We start from the raw sequence: 19,454 nt of genomic DNA on the forward strand, positions 1-19,454 counted from the left end.
AGGTCAGCAGTCTGCAGGGGTCATGGGTCAGAGGTCAGTGGTCAGAAGTCATTCAGGGTCAGCTTTTGCTACTGGACAGTCTGCATGGAAAGTAGAAAGCCATGAATTTAGGGGCAGGGGTCTGTAGTGTTGTGGGTAAAGATGTGGAGACCAGCTGACCAGACATCAGGTTAGATGGTTGGTGTTTCTGTCAGAAATCTCTTATAAAACTTTATTTCTGCAGAGCAAACGCCTTTATAATAAAGTTCATCATCTCTGTGACCTGAAAGATCCTGAAAGTACTGTAGAGTAGAGTTTATGGTTAACTGAGGTAGGATATTCTTCCAGTTTAGACTGCTCCTTATCTCAGTCCCTTCTTCAACTGCCTGTCACAATGGGTTCATGTTGATGGTCCATTGTTCTGTGGTTATATTTGACGGGGTGGTTATTTTCGACCTTGTCCACGACTGCCCCTCTGTTCTGTCTACCCCTTGTGACTCTGCACCATTTGGTCTGTACCTGACAAACCCTCACTCACTCACTCACTCACTCACTCACTCACTCACTCACTCACTCACTCACTCACTCACTCACTCACTCACTCACACTCACTCACTCACTCACTCACTCACTCAGGTGGCACTGGGGCATGTCAGGACATGTTGCGATGACTTGCATGTCTGCTGGCACATTGAGCTGTTTGGATTGGCTCTGCTGTCTGACAGAGAATCACAACCATTGTCTGTTACTAGTAGCATGTCAGGCCCACCAGCGTTTCAGGCCCAAAGCCAGGATTTTGTTAGGGGGGTTCTTTAGTTGATTTTTGGTCAAGTGAGTACCAAAGGCACAAACCTTCTCTGTCTGTGTGTGTGTGTGTGTGTGTAGGGGTAGGTCCAGTAGTATGCCCCCCTGGAAAATTGTGAAAATTCAACACTTTCAAAATTTTTTGGGCACAGACTTCCTGCATTTTGAGAGGATTTCAAAGTTACATATGGAGGCTGTTGATAACAGTGCTGTCGAGATGGTGCATTGGTCATCTTTTCGGGAACCTCAGATTCGGTTTAATACCTCTGAGTGTTTGGGGGGAGTGCATGTGCTTTTCCAAACCCCCCTGGCTACGGGCATGTGTTTAGGGACTTCATGAAACACAATTTCTGGAGTTCAACCATTGTCTGTAGTGGCCTGCAGTAGATTCCTCAGGTTCCTTGCATGTTTACCACAGATAGGTCTAACTGTATTTGTATCGTCCTGAAATCTCCAGCTGGCCTGAACTCCGGTTCCTTCAGCATGAGTCACGCTGGCACTCGGCTGTTTGGTTTGGCGATTATCCGCCCGGCCGGCGGGACAGAAACATCCCCAATCTTATCAACCCTTGTTCTGACAAGCCACCAGCAGGGCAGGGTGGACAGGGGGCTGGAAGGGTTTCAGCTTTAAGTTTGGAGCTTACGATGGCTATTCTTTGTCTAGTTTTCTTTATAAAAGAACAGGTAAAATGGCAACACCATCATATTGTAGAATACATCATGTACCTCCAAATTCATATGCATGTACTTCAATTCAGAAATAGAGGTACGGTAAATATGATATGGTTGGAAAGAAGTATTTTTTTCTTAGAATTGAAAAAATAAGGGGTCCTTTCCAGTGTGAGTGGATCAAAACTATTCTGGTCTAGATAGTGCAGAGAATTTTCCAAGCAGCCTTTGTAACCCATATCTGTGAAGCGGCCTTCAGGTTCTGTTATATGTATATCATGAGTTTAGTGAACACAGACTGTCCCTAGAAGTAGTTCCTTAAGCCTTGAGCAAACTTGTTAAATGAAAAAGATGTATGATGCAACTTTCCAGATAAGAAATGACCAGTTGATGCTGTTATGTGGTGACCTTGAGTAAATGGTTCATTCTTGTCCCTAGAAGTAGTCTCTTGTCCTTGAGCAAACTTGTAAGATAAAAGACATACAATGCCAATGTCATGATTAGACAACTTTCCAGAGTAAATTTGACCAATTGATGCTTTGGCTACTAGATGGCATAGCTCCCTCCAGAGTATAATTACAAAACGTCAAATATCTCTAAATCGGTACCTTTCAGTATAGAAGTAAAGTAATACAATAACCGCATTATGATGATGTTAGAGGGAAGCATTTTTTAGAATTTAAATGATTCATGAAAGGCAACAGTTACTGCTCATCAAACATTCAAACTTTCATTGCATTGATTTTCAGTACCCTTGCCTTGTAAAACACTGTGATTGATTAAAATGTAAACAGCATAAAAACAACATGTCATTATGCAAGCTTATTAAAATCTGTCGACATCAACAATCTATGTGGTCAAGATTAGATGGGAAATTCAGAACAAGTGTATCATGTCTCGATGAAGGTTAGACATCCAGGTAATAAGATATGCCAAAAGACATTTACTCAAGCAACTGGATAAAATTTTGAAAATTTCATAATTTTATTCAGTTGCATGAGTACATTTAATTGTTTTTTTGTGAGTGTTTCCTGCTTCGGTGCCCAGATGGGACGCCTCCCTCCCCCGTCCGTAGGTTGATGTTGGTCCACAGCTCAGGATAACAAGTTGTCACCACGGATCCGTTACAGCCTGCTGCTTGTGTAAGCAGCGCCGTCTGCGCACGCCGGGCCGAGTGTTTGTGGATCTTAAACTTCTCTGTCAAGTTCATGCTCGAGGCACAACACGGTTGTAAGAACCAGCTGAGCACAGACAATGACAAAAACAAATGACTGCGCTGAGGTGATGAACATGTCGACTCTCTGTGCTCAGCTTCCTACAACCATGTTGTGCCTCAAACATTGAACTTTACTGAGTAGTTTAAGATGATGAGGAAAGATAATGTCTGATGACTATTGCTCGAAACCTATGGAAGATTTACGATTAGCATTTGAATTAAAGTTGTTACATGTTAGACTGCTCTTCATTGTCTTAACCAGTGTTATTGCAATTAGTCTTATTACAATTATCATTATTGTCATGTCATCCAGAGATTGATTTTGTCTATGGAGGGTCTCCAAGGCTGAGGTTGTTCCCAATAATCGTTGATCCTGCCTTGCCAGTGATGATATTGTGAAGTCATCATTAATTACGAACATGCTTCTTATCACACTGTTCAGATGGTCACCATCAGCACACAGATCATTTTGGGTCTCCCACCGGCGATGCTCATCACTGGCATGGACATACAGGGTCTCACACGGAAGATCCTCATCCAGGGTCTCACACGGAAGATCCTCATCCAGGGTCTCACATGGAGGATTCTCATCCAGGGTCTCACACGGAAGAGTCTCATCCAGGGTCTCACACGGAAGATTCTCATCCAGGGTCTCACACGGAAGATTCTCATCCAGGGTCTCACACCAGCAATCACACCCGCCACAGACGCTCCATCAGCAGAGACCACACAGTGGAGGTGCTGGTGGTGGCGGATAAGATGATGGTGGGATACCACAAGGCCAAGAACATGGAGGCCTACCTGCTCACCATCATGAACATTGTAAGGAGATTTTCACTGGACAGATTTAAGCAAGGAGGTTAAATATAGTATTTAACCTCCTTGATTTAAGCTAGTGGGCCCAAACTTTTATCGGTTCTTTCTGTCTACAAGAACTAAGTACCAGCTGAAAATCATGACGAAAGCCTGTTCAGAACATGCTGTAAATAGATTTTCACTGGACAGGTCTAAGCTAGTGGGCCCAAACTTATATCAGTTCTTTCTGTGCACAAGAACTACCGGTATGTACCACCTGAAAATCCAGAACTTGCTGTAAGTAGATTTTCACTGGACTGTGGGTCTGAATGTACATGAAAGCCTTTATTGCACATTGCTGCCCCAATGGGCTAAGTACAGGCAAGAACATAGATACAGCGACGTAATACTTAGTGAAGATGTGTAACATATGTATTCCAGTACACTCTTGTTTCAATCGGGGACATAAATGCCATGATCTATGACTTACTAAGAAAAGGCAACTGATTAGTGCTAGCCTTTCTGTGTACTTGTGTGTTGGCTTGTTTTGTTTATTTGTTTACTTGTTTTGTTTCTGTGTTGTGGAGGTCAGGTTGCTAAGCTGTACCGGGACGCCTCCATCGGAAATCTCATCAACATTGTGGTGACCAGACTCATCCTCATCAACGGAAACCAGGTCAGTCAGCAAAAATTCCTGATTGTTTTTTGTTTTACTTTCATATTTTAATTCCTGATCGTGTGCTGATTGTGTGAATATTCTGTGCTGATTGTGTGCTGATTGAGTGCTGGTTGCATGCTGGTTGTGTGCAGATTATGTCCTGATTCTGTACTGATTGTGTGCAGATCGTGTGCTGATTGTGTCCTGATCATGTGCTGATCATGTGCAGATTGTGTCCTTCTGTACTGATTGTGTCCTGATTGTGTGCAGATTGTTTGCAGATTTTGTGTAGATTTTGTGCTGACTGTGCACAAATTGTGCAGATTTTGTGACAATTGTGCACAGATTGCATCCTGATTGTGTGCTATTCCTCGCAGCCAGAGCTTGAGATCACGAACCACGCGGACAAGTCGCTCGACAGCTTCTGTAAGTGGCAGGAGAGCATCCGCCCCCGGCACGGCAGCACAGAGGATTATGGGATAGCGGACCACGACAACGCGGTACTCATGACCAGGTAAGGAAGGGTACGACTTCCAGAAGCTCAGTGATGGTATTATCAGGCCTCACCAATCTGATTTTTTAATTGGTTTATGGATGTGAAAAAATAATGCTGAAGTAGAAGATCATGAAAACAGAATCTGAGGGGAAAGTCTGCATCTTGGAAGACACAGTTTCAGGGAGTGAATATAGGTAGATTCTGAATGTTTATGCCAAATTTTACCTCAAAGTGTACAGAAACCAATGAAATAAATGCATGGGTGTGGCCGTAGATGTCATAACTTTAAAAAAATGTTTGAAACAGTCTGATATTATATCATATAGATATAAAACATATCTGCTGTGTCTTGAAATTGTCCAGTGAGGTCCAGAAAGACACAAAGGGTGTTAAATTTGTTTCCGTGTCCTTCCAGACTCGACATCTGTACCAACAAAAACGAACCGTGCGGGACTCTTGGTGAGTTTTCTTTAAGAGCTCTGTAAGTAACTTAAAGGATCCAATCCTTGTATTTTTGGCATTTTTCCTATGTCTTTGTCTATCAGTTGAAAGTTTTACAGCATTCTTCAAATATTCCATGTTGTTGGTGATGAGAAATAAACAGAGTTTGCACCAAATTTGGGTTCCCTAGATTTAATTTGGCATGGCCTTGGTTGCAGGCTCCTGATTGGTTGATGTGTGACACTGTTGCCATGGTTACCCCTCCGCAGGTCTTGCACCGGTGAACGGGATGTGTAAGGAGGCGAGAAGCTGCAACATTAACGAGGACATCGGGCTGGCGTCCGCCTTCACCATCGCTCACGAGATGGGACACAAGTAAGCCGGAGAGCTGCTGTTTTGTTTCCTACACTGGACCATGGTTTAGCTTGACCCTATAATATAGAAATTTATCTAGTTGTGTCTTGAGATCTTTTAAAAGTTTATCTTCAAATTGTCATCCTTTCAAAATATCTTTAGATGTTTTCAAAACATCTTAAGATTGTTGAAAAATGTTCAACTTGATAACTTTTCAAAGCATCTTAATATCCTTAAAAAATATATCAAGATTTTTTCAAATTACCTTGAGATTATCCTACGACTGTTTAGAATATGTCAAGAATATTTCAAAACATAGCACAAAATCTCAACATGTTTGGAATAAATCTCAAGATATTTCGATTTTCATCAAAGCGTGAAGAGTCACGCTCAGACATGTAAGTTTTAAGCTGTATACTAAAAAAGTCCAGAAGCATCAGCCCAAAGTGCTCTGCTCAGTCCAAAAATAGTCTGAAGACTGCTACACACTTCTTGGCAGTAGTGAAGGTCTGTCCCTGGCCTTGTTTTCTCCTTGCAGTAATATTTCCAGGGCCAACTAGGGTAACAGTGAAGGTTACAGTCAGGGTGACATTTAAAACCAGTTATGTAACGAAAGCTCCAAGACTTGAGCATGTCACCTCTTTGTCTAGCCTGGTTGATAAGGGAACATACTTCCAGTGAGCTTAGTCAGGAGTTGGAGGCAGTGTTCTAGGTAATTTATGTTTCCGAACAGGCCATAGAGTTGAAATAAAGGCTTTAGATTGAATTTCACCCTGTAATGTTGGTCCTCTGTTGTAAACATGCCTTGGTGAGTGTAGGAACGCCCCTCTGTGATAGGACACGGTACTGCATGTGTCTGCAGCAAATGGCTGAGAATGACTCATCATAAACAGCTTTTTTCCTCCCCAGGGTATAGAGATGCATCATAATGGATAGAGAATGAATGAATGAGTAGATAGATGACCAATGTTTCTGTTGTTCCCACCGTTTCGGCATGCAGCATAATGGGATGGGGAGTGAATGAAGGAATGAATGAATGAATGAGTAGATAACTTGTTATTCCATCATTTCTCCCCAGTTTCGGCATGCAGCATGACGGGATGGGTAACGAGTGTGGGCTGAACGGTGAGCCGGCGCGCATCATGGCTGCCCAGCTGACACGCGACGCTCAGCCCTTCTCCTGGTCTCGCTGCAGCCGCGAGTACATCACAAACTTCTTAGAGTAAGTCTTAAACATCACCAACTTCTTAGAGTAAGTCTTGAACATCACCAACTTCTTAGAGTAAGTCTTAAACATCACCAACTTCTCAAGTCTGAAATTTCTTCCAAAATTGTTTCTGTTTATTTTTGGTCCCACATGAATCATTCTAAATTGACCCCCGTTACCCTCCATATTCATGGTGCCAACAAAGGGGGTCAAAAGTGCCTGGAAGCTTGCAAGGTCACAAGTTCTGACCTTGAAGGGAACCTGTTCTAGAGCCAGGCTCAGCTTTGCAGAAACTCTACCCAGCTTTTTGCAGCAGATAGAGAGTATTTTTGGTTTACATTATTCTATAGAGTTCCATAAAAAGCTGTATTTGCCTCTTTTTTTTCATTCTAAAAGTATCTCATTTGCTGCTCCCCTCCCCATATCAACAGTAAGCCTAAGAACAAGGCTCGGTCTTGCAGAAACTCCGCCCAGCTTTGTACACGGGTTTCTGGATTATATTCATCTAAATGTTTTAATCAGAATTTTATAATTTTGGAAAAAGTGTGATTGCCTCTCATCTCACTTTATCGCCCCCCTCCCCCTCTGTCCGCAGTAAGGGTCAAGGTCAGTGTCTGTTCAACTCGCCGCCCAGACTGGACTTCCTGTTTGAGGAGGAGATGGCGGGACAGAAGTACAGCGCGGACAAGCAGTGTGAGCTGCAGTACGGGTCCGAGTCGCGGCACTGCAACCTGGAGGTGAGATGGTTGTTTGTTTGTTTGTACAGTATATTGTAAAGTTGCATCCTTGCGCAGTGCCTGTTAACAGTCTGGGTCAGGAGAGTTTAATCTGGTGGTACAAATGCTATGCCATTGTCTGTCTTCCGCTGCAACACTATTTCAGCACCAATATGTGCAGTACCAGGCAATTTTCATGTGACTGTAATCTGAAGGTACAAATGCTATGCCATTGTCTGTCTTCCGCTGTAGCACTAATTCAGCACCAAGGACAGGACCAACATCAGTTTACATGTGTACAAGTACGGGGGGCAGCTCAATGCAGCAAAGCCTGGCCCAGCTCAGGTTTGAACTTGGAGAGGGACTCCGCCTCCACCACACCAGGTTCAAGTTCCACCCTCTGATGGTGCGAGGGAAGAACAAGAGCAGTAGTAGTTGGTTGTGCATGCAGTGGTCTGCAGCTTGAAAGCATGATTAATTTTGCTTGACGATGTTTTTCCTTGTGTTGTCAGGACACGTGCCGAGAGCTGTGGTGCATCAGTAAGCAGGGCCAGTGTGCCACCAACAGCATTCCTGCAGCCGAGGGGACCGACTGTGTCATCGCAGGGGAACCTCAGGACAGCAACAGGGGGGTAAGGAACAGGGGGTGTATAGGGGGGTATGGACAGGGGGGTAGGGAAATAGGAGGGCAGGGCCAGTGTGCCACCAACAGCATCCCAGCAGCCAAGGGGACGGACTGTGTCATCGAAGGGGAGCCCCAGGACAGCAATAAGGGGGTAAGAAACAGGGGTAGGGTATAGGGGGGTATGGACAGGGGGTAAGGTATAGGGGTAAGGAGCAGTGTGTGTGTGCGTGTGTGTGTGTGTGTGTGTGTAAAGGAATAAGCAATCAAATTGGTTTTGTGAAGGTTGGCTAACATCTCCAATTTTGATGTCCTTGAGTTAAGCTCTTGACAGTCCCATGTTAAAGGAAGACCACTCTTTTGTACTCAGCTTATTTGTTGATAATAAATTGTATCCTCCCCATGGAAGCATGTTGTTCAGAAGTATGTTCACAGGGGGCGCTGTTGCATTAGGAAAGGTGTTTGGGCGGATTTTGATTTTGTGTTGTCTCTTTGGCTGATGTCTGCTATCTAGTCCAGACAGCGGGGTGGGAGGGGGTCATGTCCTGCCTGACCTACAAGATCACCTCAAGGTCGGCTTAAAGGTCACAGGTACAGATGGACCACCAGACGTTACTATAGATAGTCCCCTAAAATTAGCACACTGTTTAGGACAGTATCAACATGTTTTTCACTGCCATGTGGGCCTTCTCAAAGCATCGTCTGGGGCCATTTTGTCTGAGAAAGAACTCGATTTGACTGTCTTGTCCATCCCTCATGTATTTCTTGTTTTTTGCAACATTCTAGATCTAACTTTTTATCCTTTCAAACATTTGACGGACATCCATCCACTCTCTCATTGGTCTAGCCGATAATCAATTGTCCTTCTCTCATTGGTTGAGTTGCTAGTTGTGATGGACAGTCAGGATCGGTCTGTTCCGATAACCAGCAAATTGACTTAGCCCGGCCCGAGGGCTCCCGAGCCAGACTCCAACCTGGATGTCATTCATAAAGCGACGTTTGTGCCGCCTGAACAGTTCTAATGATCGGGATCTCCGCTCCAAATGGGTGACATCTGGCTCCTCCGTCGGAATGCTGCCTGCGGGAAGGGAATGTCTGGTTGGAATGTTGGGGAGTCTTCTCAGGGTGTTTGGTAATGTTCGTGCCCGGAAACCAAAACAGCGCCCGGCATGGTGGCCTGGGAAGTGCTGTTGAGGCCAAAATAAGTTAGCTTTGTGGATGACATCATGTGAGGATCTAAAAACTAAATAATGACAATAAAAATTGAGGCAATTTTAAGGAAACAATAAGATTCCTGGATTTCAAACTTGGAGGAATCACGAATATTGTGATGAGAATTGAACCAACCATCAAATCTTTCATTGTATTTGGAAGAAGGTGAAGAACAACATATTCAAATTAGTCTTAGAATGTCAAAATATTTAGTTTATTGTCATCTTCTTGTATGTAAAATCTGTAACGTTAAATGCTGTTTGTTGAATAAGGCCGTGCCAATTCAGTTTGTTTGTTTGTTGGTTGGTTGGTTGGTTAGTTGGTTGGTTATTGGATTAAAAAAGATAACGCTGAAGTGAAAAATCTGAACAAGAAACTAGAGTCTAAGGGTAATGGCTTAGTACACATAGTTTCAGGGAGTCAGATAAAGTCTCTGTTTTTTTGCATCTTATCTACGTGACTTTTTACTGTAAAATGTCTGATAACCAACAAGCTGAGTACGACTGTCTTGCACAACAACTGAAGACAGTCCATGAACCGTGATATTGCCTCAGTGTGGCCCAGAGTGGCCGTGCTCCCTGATATTGCCCTGGTGTGGCCTCGAGTCTGCCATGTGCTGTTTGGCCTGTTTCCCATCAGCATGACTTACAGTCGGAGCAGACAGTTTAGTGCTCAGGACCAACCGTCTGACCCGCTAGCATCTTCACACACATACAGGGATGGCTGGGAGCAGCGATACTGGTCCCCACGCCTCAGTGAGAGGGAAAGTGGTCCCCACGCCTCAGCGAGAGTGAAAGTGGTCCCCACGCCTCAGTGAGAGTGAAGAGGGAGTGAAAGTGCTCCTCATGCTTCAGTGAGAGGGAAGTGAAAGTGGTCTGCATCTTCAGTGAAAGTGATGATATCCGGAATGCCTGCTCGCGGGAAGACGTCACTATGATGAGTAGCAAGGCTGATTTGTTGACGTTTGTTGTTGTTGTTGTGGCGCTGCAGTGGTGTTACCAGGGCGACTGCGTGCCGTTCGGCCTGCGCCCGGAGGCGGTGGACGGCGGGTGGGGCCCGTGGTCGGACTGGAGCGACTGCACGCGGACCTGCGGCATTGGGGTGTCGTTCTCCGAACGCCACTGCAACGAGACCGCGTGAGTACCTACTGAAACATTTTCTGATTGATGTACTAGTAGTTGATTTTAACATCTACTAACATAGTTCCACCAGGGTACATAATTCCGCCACCCTGAAAAGATTCGTCCAAACAGATCTCCAACCCAACGTCCCCCAGTATAATGCACTCCTGTATATCTAAACTGTGCATACCTGGCAAGTGCTGCACTAGAGATCTCTCAAACTCACTGATTTTTAAAGTGGCGGATTATAGCCCTACAGATTGATGTGAATAGAGGTTAGTTCGTGTTTCTAAAAAAATGTCAAAATATGACAATGTAACAAAGTTTCAATGCATGTTGTACACTTTGGGGAAGACAAAAACTAACTGTAAGGCTTATGCACTACATCCTTCCCCTGTCTATTACTTAAAAAAAAAAAAGAAATTCAGGTCTTATTTTCCTTCTTTTTTTTCCAGCCCGGCCCATGGAGGGAAATATTGCGTTGGGGAGAGAAAAAGATATCGGACCTGCAACACTATGGTAGGGTCTTCTCTTAAATTACTAGATTATAAGATGCGCTCCAGGAATTAGTTTGACTTAACTTCAGCTCAGAGCTTTCACAAATAAACAAGCTGATATGCTACACTTTTATATAATTTTCCCAAAGTTTGTTTCTTGGCACACAATGATAGAAAATACCATGTTATTCCTACATAGAGTGATCATTCAAATCTGTTAAGCCCTTTTGCCTGAGATTGTGCCACCTGTCTCAGACCTTTCACAAATAGATAAGCTGCTGTGTTACTATGTTTGATATCATTTTCCTAAACTTTATTTCTTGGCATACATTGACAGGAATCTGCTCTGTTCTACTTGTTCCTACATAGTGTGATCGTACAAATCTGTTAAGCTAGTAATACTGCATAGCTCTCAGATATAGCCAAGATAGTTGCATTCCAGGATTAGTTTGACTTCAACTTTTCATAAATAGAGTCAAGCTGCTATGTTACACTTTTATATCATTTTCCCAGAGTTTGTTTCATGGCATGCAATGATAGAAATCTGTTTGTCACCTTGTTGCTATTATTCTGTGATCATATAAATCTGTTATTAAAGCAAGTTTGTAGTTTTACATGCTTAGCCAAATGGCACTGAGATTGTACCACCTGTTTCAGCTGTCTCCTGACAGAGCTGTTAATCAGTACAACAAGAAACCTGTCGCGTCCCTTCCTTAATTTAGTCTACAAGTCTTCCACCTGTCAGCCCCTTCCGCAAAAACAAGTCTTAAAGACCTGAGAAGTCACTGGAGGCAGATGACCTTCTGACTCAACATGTTTTAATGCTGAGTCACTCTGACTTGAAAAGACGCACAAATTTCAGCATCTCTAAAAATTCTGTTAACGTAAAACTCAGATATATCTTTGTGAGACTAAAACTATTTTGTTATCTTCATTTTACATTTAGAAAGACGTACGATTTTACATTCAAAATGAAGAGGGAAGCATGTTTTTTCAAATTCGGTGTGAAACATTACATTCTCTGGGTAATAACAAGAAGAGAAGTTACTGCTAACAACACAGTCTTTAAATTCCAGTAATGACTTCCAGATTTGCAGGTTGTTTTTCCTTCACCCAGTTTGAGATGACGTCCTTGCCAAGTGGGTGGGAGGGCGGTGTCCCTGTTATGGGATGTTTTTCTGCCGAAGTTTTGTTTATTTTGCTTCGAAGGGTTGAACAAGATACATGAGAAATGTTGAATGTCTTCCAAGATGACCTCATGTGAGGCAAATTTGACCCTTGGTCTTGATTTGTTTTTATGTTAGGCCAAACTGATTTGATTATATGGATGGCATCCTCTCGGCACCCCAAAACTAATGTGACTGTGAAAAAAAGAGTTGCCTTCTTTAAGAAATCTAAGTGTCAGGCCTTACAAGAAGTAAAGAACACTTGAAAGTTCATCTGTGTTGGTAGAAGTCATTCTGAATGGAGTTTAAACTGTAAACGCCAACACAATGAATTGGACTTACCATTTGGTTAAGTCCAATTTATTGTGTTGGCATTTACAGTTTAAACTCTATTCAGAAGAAGTAAAGAACTGTTAGTGATTCGACCTTGAGCTAAGTTTAGTTTTAGTTGATCAATACATATTAATTTTTTTATTTCAGTATTGAGTTCAATCAGTCTTTGTTTAATATTTGTTTAATTTATTTTTCTATAAAATTCCAGGATTGTCCCCTGAATTCCCGCGACTTCCGAGAAGTCCAGTGTGCGGAACACAACGACCTTCCCTTCCGCGGGAAGAGCTACGAGTGGAAACCTTACACCGAAGGTGACCTTGAACTTTGACTTCTAGCTGTAGATTCTCCTGGTCATAACAACCATGGTTCGGTCAGGAGGCCAACTTGAACTTCATTTCTTGGTTGACAGATGTACCAAATTTGTGCTTGGTAGAAAAAAAACAATGTTTTATTAATGTTGACTTCTAAAAGAACATCTACTACTGTAACAGGTGTGAATGTAAATAGGAACTATCCTCACAATTTTAGACTTTTTTAATTTTTTGGTTCATTGTCAGTAAGGAAACAACAAGCTCCTCTGTCAGCGGAATGGGCCTGTACAACATTGAAATTTTGTGATATGCAGAAGAAAGATAATTTCACTCATATTGACTTCCAATGCTGTTCCAATAATACATAATCGTACAAAGTAATTATTTTGAGACACATTTTTTCCTTCACTCTGATAAAGATAACTTAAGTTTCCTCCAAGTACTGATGCAATGGTTGCAGTTCCAAAAGTGAAGTGTTCTCCCCCATGAAAAAAATGACCTTGAACTTAATGATTTGCCCTTGACCCCAGGAGTTGACCCCTGTGCCCTGACCTGTCTGGCGGTCGGCTATAACTTCTACACGGAGCGGAGGGCGAAGGTCGTGGACGGAACCCGCTGTTCTAACGACCCCCTGTCATTCGATATCTGCATCAACGGCGAATGTCGGGTGAGTCACATGGAGATTATTTGTTTTAGTGCAACTTGTTTGGTGTCAAGTAACAGTTCTAAGTTCTAAATGTATTGAGATTGCTTTTGGTGCATTGACACATGAAAGAACAGATTTAATTTTGAATGACAATGACAATGAACTTTATTGCATATTCATGCCCAACATGGGCTAAATGCATTAGGTAACATGAAGTAAAAGACAAGGAACATTGTTCTATATTCCATCTAAATCTACAGAGTCTCTTCTTTGGGCATTTTAAGCGCCCTCTCTAAAATCGAATTCGTTTGTCTCGATCTTCAATTGATTTTGATTTATTGCCTTTGGTACTCACGTGTTTTAACTGTGCTTCATTCGTTCATTGAATTTTGAAAATTAACCTGTAGGCCGATCTCAGCTTCTCATACATAAACAAACAAACAAACATCCCCCCTCTGCCCCCAGCTTGTAGGCTGTGACCGGCTGCTGGACTCCCACACGGTGGAGGATAAGTGCCGGCTGTGCGGCTCATAAACAAACAAACAAACAAACAAACAAATAAACAAATAAACAATCTTGTTCCCCCAGCTGGTAGGCTGTGACCGTCTGCTGGACTCCCACACGGTGGAGGATAAGTGCCGGCTGTGCGGCGGGGACGGGACCACGTGTGAGACCGTGTCTGGGGACGTGGACGAAGACCTGCCCAGGGGGTGTAAGTAGTGTTATTTGTTCCTTCGTTTGTTCGTTCCTTCATTTCATTCCATTCATTCCATTCTTTTGTTCACTCAATTTATTCACTCATTTATTCATTCACTCAATTCATTCATTCCTACATTCATTCAATACATTTATTCCATCCATCAATTCATTGAATCTACATGTATTTATTCAATTCCTTCATTGCACTAACACACTCACTCTCTCTCACTCGCTCTGTCACTCACTCACTCACTCACTCACTCACTCACTCACTCACTCACTCACTCACTCACTCACTCACTCACTCACACTCACTCACCCACTCACCCACTCACTAATTTACTCACTCACTCACTCGCTCACTCACTCACTCACTCACTCACTCACTCACTCACACTCACTCACCCACTCACCCACTCACTAATTTACTCACTCACTCACTCACTCACTCACTCACTCGCTCACTCACTCACTCACTCACTCACTCACTCAATGATTGGCCTATCATTCACATAGTTAATAATAATCATTCTTAAATTCTTACAGTAGATCACTCAGACTTGAACGTGCAAAGTTCTGTAGTCACCGTAGAAAACTGCTTTCTTGTCCCACTGCGATTTCCAAGACATGACAGTTAAGACTGTTTGCCCGACAAGTCGGCAGATGAAAGGGAAAGTTGTCGGTATCTTAAAGATTAAGGAAATTAAGACCTGGTGTGGAGTTGAACTCCTTGGCTGGTGTCTTTAAGGAGCAGACAGGAGATAATTGGAGTAATGTGCAGATGTGAAACAGGTGGGGTTGTACGTGTGTGGGCAGGAGGGGAACTTGGGAGGACTGTAAATTATTCTTCCATCTACGTCTTTCTCACTGTGCTTCTGAAGGTGAAGGACTTATCCATTACATATTAACCACCCAACAAAAGCAGCTGTTCCTCTGTATGAAAAATCACGAAAAATGTAAGAATCTGACTTATTGTCAAAGTCAAAGTTATTCGGTGTGACTGTTGATGGCTGTCAAGTCTACAATCACTTGATTACTCAATAAATGATAAATAATGATTTTCGGACAATCCCTGCAGTTTTCGTTATTTACGACATTTAGTTATTAGTTTGTTGTCTATATCAGCTGTTAAAAGAAGTCAGGAGTCCAAATTCATTTCTTTCATTGTAGTCTGTGAGGGACTGGGGTGGGTTGCTTAGGCTCCTGAAGGCTTGTTTTTCTTATCTTCCTTCTCCTAAACAGGAAACTCCAAAGTTTGGATAAAAAGTGGCTATTTTTCAAAAGGACTTTATGCTGAGTCAGATGTTTAAGGTAAAAGCGTCTTACATAATCATTTTGTTGTTCCAGCGTACCAGAAGATCCTGACGATCCCGCGAGGTGCCGTTCACATCAGGGTGGAGGAAAAACACATCTCTGAAAACTACTTAGGTCAGTACATCTCACTTCTAGCAGTGTGAAGAGGGCTGGATAGACTGCAAACTCCAAAGTTTTTATAAAAAGTGCCTATTTTAATTTTTTTTTGGTTTTCACATACCGGGTATCTATGTTACGTCTTATACCTTGGGCAGTTAATGAAAACATTAGGAGTTTTGAAAAATCGTTAAAACATTTATCAAGATAACATAGAGCTACTACTATTTGTCTCTGAGATTTGAGGTGCTGTGTTGTGATATTTTTAGTCCATTTAACTATATTTTCAGAGGACCAAAAATCTGTTTGCTAAGGATGACACAGTTCCATAGATCTAAACTCTAATGTGGTCTGTGATGCATCATCTGAGAAACTAGTCTAAGAGTAGGTTGCTCCTTTCTTATAACTCTCCTGTGTTCTCCACAGCCCTGAAGGCGGGAGGGGTTGGTGAGGAGTACTACATTAACGGCCAGTGGACCATCGACTGGCCCAGCACCTTCCAGGTTGCCGGGACGACCTTCAGCTACGAACGACCTGACGGGGAACCCGAGTCCCTCTCAGCACTCGGGCCGACTAAGGAAGTCTTGGAGGTCATGGTAAGCACTTAAGAAGTATAAGAAGTCATGGTAAGATGGTCATGGATTTGTAGTGAAGTAATGGTCCTCTCGGGGCTGGACCGGCTAAACAAGGCTCTAAAGAGACACTAGAACATGTCAGTAGTGTATTGAACAGGAATGTAATAAGTGCATTTTGTTACATTCCTGTTTGTCAAAAATGGTCTATGTGGGAATTGAACACCTAACTTTTGATCCAGAAGCTAACATGTCATGATTGTGTTCCCCACATGTAAATCCTCAAGTGCTGGGACTTGAACCTTCAATTTTCTAAGATGCTGTTCTGCTTCCTGAATCCAGTTCTCCAGATGGGATCCACTACCGCTAACCTTATATACAATTTGTGACATTCCTGCTTGGAAATTTCAGTTCCATGTAGGATTTGAACTCTACCTTTTGATCCAGAATCCAACTTGTTGTTGACTGTTTCCTAGATCCTGCTGCAGGAGGGAAACCAGGGCATCAGCTGGCAGTACAACTAAACAAACACCTGACAGTGTCCACTCTTTGTCACTGTGAGTTGGTTATAGTCATACAGTACCTGAGTGAACCGAACAATACAGAACAATCGTTATTGCTGTTTCTCCACAGATCCTGCTACAGGAGGGAAACCAGGGCATCAGCTGGCAGTACAACGTTCCGCTGAGCGGCCTGGGCAGCGGGGACGGGGAAGTCCTCTTCACCTGGCAGCACGGACCGTACTCCGAGTGCACCGCTACCTGCGCCGGAGGTTTGTTTGTTTGTTTATCTGTCTGTCTTGTACCTTCCCTTGCTTTTTTTGGTAGCTTGAAACTTCTGATTACAGACTAACATGTGCCACTTGTGCAGTCTCCAAATCTGAATCAATGAGAAGTCGTTTGAGCTCCCTACTGTTTTTCATCAGAACAAAAACTGAGGTTCCACGTTGCTGAAGTTAATATTTTTGAAACCCGGGCAATCAAGGCGTCTTCAGCTTTTTCTGTCCTAATACGCACAACAGATGATGACCCAGCAGTCACAGGTCTCTGGTAGATTTAACAGTTAGTCTCAGTTGTTGTTGTTTTCTGTTGAGGTCTTGTCTTGTAGATTTATCGGATAGTCTAATGTGCCGTGTTGTTTTCTGCAGGAATCTCCACCTCAGCAGCGTTGTGCGTCCGTGACGACGACCGGTCCATCGTGAGCGACTCCTACTGCGACCAGGAGGCCAGACCCATGGAGAAGACCCGCGCATGCAACGAGGACCCCTGTCCTGCAGAGTAAGTACTGCAATGAAACTTTTTTTGTCAAATGTCTAGATTTTAGGTATTCACTGGTGTTAGCATCTGAAAAAATTTGATAGGACTTTTAGCTCACTTGTTATGATCCATGAAACAAATTTGAAGTGTTTCATTATTCATTGCAAAAGAAGGTACCTGTTTTCTAGTTTTCTAGCTGTTTGCAGCAAGTCCAAAAAGCTTAAATCTTATTCCATAGTTCTTAGAATAGTCACTTGTTCCACTTGAACAATTGACGAATATTGAGGTACCAAGTTGCTGAAGTTAATATTTTAGGCTAGAATATTGAAGGATAGCTTATCTCTAAATTTTCACTTTGGTCTACTAACTAAATTTAATAAAACTTGATTCAACTCTTTTGTGCCCGTGCGCAGGTGGTTCCGTGGCGACTGGCAGGAGTGCAGCAAGTCATGTGACCGCGGCACGCAGACCCGCGAGGTGTACTGCTACCGGACCGTGTCGGAGCTCGAACAGGAGATCCTCCCGGAGACCGAGTGCGACACGCGGAAACCCGTCGTGCGCCGAAGCTGCAACGATGACCCCTGCCCTCCAACATGGGTCACCGGGGACTGGTCAGAGGTAGGGAAACAAGATTATGTTTCTTTTGTGTGATTTGCGTCCAGTTTCTGCGTATAATTTAGTCCACAGAAAACTATTCTCTCTTGTCATGATTAGAAGAAAGAAATCTATGCTGAGCATTATGAACATATGCAGTTCACCTTAGCTTGCTCAGAACCCAACTTCCATAGCCAGTTTCCTTTATTTTATCCATTATATTGCTGTTGCCTGGCTTGAAGTTCATGTCCAAATTATGGTCATCTAGAAGTTGTAGTTCCTCTTTAGTCTTCTATAACATCTTTTTTCTTGTATCCTTTTTTAAGTTCACAGAAAAGTTAATCCTTCAACATTGAATTTCAGTCAGTATTCTTTATCAAGAGCTAAGTCTCATAATTCCTACATCCATGATGTTAACACTTGACCTTGTCTTCATCACACCTTGACCTGGACCTCCCCCCCCCCCCAGTGCACGCCGAAGTGCGGAGACGGCGAGATGACCCGAACCGTCTCCTGCATGACGACCGATGGACAGAACTTGACCCCCGACCGTTGTCCCGGCAACACCAAACCCGTCAGCAAAGCGCCGTGTAACGCGGGAGCCTGTCCACCACCACGGTGGGTCACCGGCCCATGGAGTCAGGTAAGGACTAAATTTGGCTAATTTTGTACCGCATTTATTAAATGAATAACATCTTGCAGGAGGAGCTACGTGTAACTCTGAATTTTCACTTTTGTCTTATCTTTTATCAATATTTACCTATGCATTGGATGTATCAAAGGGTTTAATGACTTTAATCTGATTGTCTTTCCTGTAATTGTTAGTAGATTAAATGTCCAAAAGCAAACCTTCTCTCTCCGTCAAGATTTTCTGCCAACTTCGGGCAGCATTTCGGGTCCATTTGGGATGTATTCTTACTACTTTGAAATGATATTCAGACGATTATAATTGAAGTTTGTCTTTTGAACTAATTTGTCAGTAAATCAGCTGTACAACTGAACAGTAAATGTTGTCCTGACACCCACATTGTTCAGCTGACTGCAGAATTATAGCAAATTCATTTATATTCTGTAATTGTTGTTAGACTACATGTCTAACTGCTAACCTCCCCCCTCCCCGCAGTGCTCTGCCGACTGCGGTAAGGGGCAGCAGCGGCGCACGATCCAGTGTCTGTCCCCCGTTACGGACCTGCCGGCGACCGACTGTCCCGCGAGCCTGCGCCCCCCCAACATGCAGGAGTGCGTCTCGCCGTGCGACTCGGTCAGCGTCACCAACACCGGCGACGAAGGTGGGTACTTTTGCGTACTGTAAATATATCTAAGTTTGTGGGGATTTAATTTCGCAGTAGAGACAAAATAGAGTGTTCGCGGTGGTTTTAAGTTTCGCGTTTGAAACAATAGTAGTGCAACAGTCACATAATGGTAACACTTTTCGTGAATGTATTTTGGTTTTAAGTTTGGGGTCTGTTCTGTGCTAAGGACTGAGCAGCATGAGTACATTTTATGGCGATTTTCCTAAGAATAGAGCAGAAGAAAAGGACAAAACTTTAAAAGAATGCTGATCTCTTGGATGTTCTTGCTGTGTTCAGGTTGCAAAGATATGAATTGCTGCCCCCTGGTGGAATGAGTTGGAATTAAAACTTACTGGCTTCCTACTGGACTTTTCTAACAGATGTACAGG

General features: G+C 43.1%; 1 protein-coding gene across 1 annotated transcript in view; it reads left to right on the plus strand.

The window, feature by feature from the left end:
• LOC136445013 (A disintegrin and metalloproteinase with thrombospondin motifs 6-like) overlaps positions 1 to 19,454 on the plus strand; it is a 59,891-nt gene that overhangs the window by 37,285 nt on the left and 3,152 nt on the right. Inside the window, exons 5-24 of the mRNA XM_066442844.1 lie at positions 3,110 to 3,489; positions 4,055 to 4,138; positions 4,498 to 4,634; positions 5,032 to 5,075; positions 5,327 to 5,432; positions 6,490 to 6,633; positions 7,214 to 7,355; positions 7,847 to 8,110; positions 10,003 to 10,304; positions 10,745 to 10,808; positions 12,494 to 12,596; positions 13,127 to 13,263; positions 13,831 to 13,954; positions 15,289 to 15,369; positions 15,778 to 15,947; positions 16,557 to 16,695; positions 17,071 to 17,200; positions 17,593 to 17,797; positions 18,243 to 18,416; positions 18,897 to 19,062. Coding sequence (XP_066298941.1) covers positions 3,110 to 3,489; positions 4,055 to 4,138; positions 4,498 to 4,634; positions 5,032 to 5,075; positions 5,327 to 5,432; positions 6,490 to 6,633; positions 7,214 to 7,355; positions 7,847 to 8,110; positions 10,003 to 10,304; positions 10,745 to 10,808; positions 12,494 to 12,596; positions 13,127 to 13,263; positions 13,831 to 13,954; positions 15,289 to 15,369; positions 15,778 to 15,947; positions 16,557 to 16,695; positions 17,071 to 17,200; positions 17,593 to 17,797; positions 18,243 to 18,416; positions 18,897 to 19,062 — 3,096 coding nt within the window. The remainder of the gene's footprint in view (positions 1 to 3,109; positions 3,490 to 4,054; positions 4,139 to 4,497; positions 4,635 to 5,031; positions 5,076 to 5,326; positions 5,433 to 6,489; positions 6,634 to 7,213; positions 7,356 to 7,846; positions 8,111 to 10,002; positions 10,305 to 10,744; positions 10,809 to 12,493; positions 12,597 to 13,126; positions 13,264 to 13,830; positions 13,955 to 15,288; positions 15,370 to 15,777; positions 15,948 to 16,556; positions 16,696 to 17,070; positions 17,201 to 17,592; positions 17,798 to 18,242; positions 18,417 to 18,896; positions 19,063 to 19,454) is intronic.

The sequence above is a fragment of the Branchiostoma lanceolatum genome, chromosome 11 (genome assembly GCF_035083965.1).
Source record: "Branchiostoma lanceolatum isolate klBraLanc5 chromosome 11, klBraLanc5.hap2, whole genome shotgun sequence".
Classification (NCBI taxonomy): domain Eukaryota; kingdom Metazoa; phylum Chordata; class Leptocardii; order Amphioxiformes; family Branchiostomatidae; genus Branchiostoma; species Branchiostoma lanceolatum.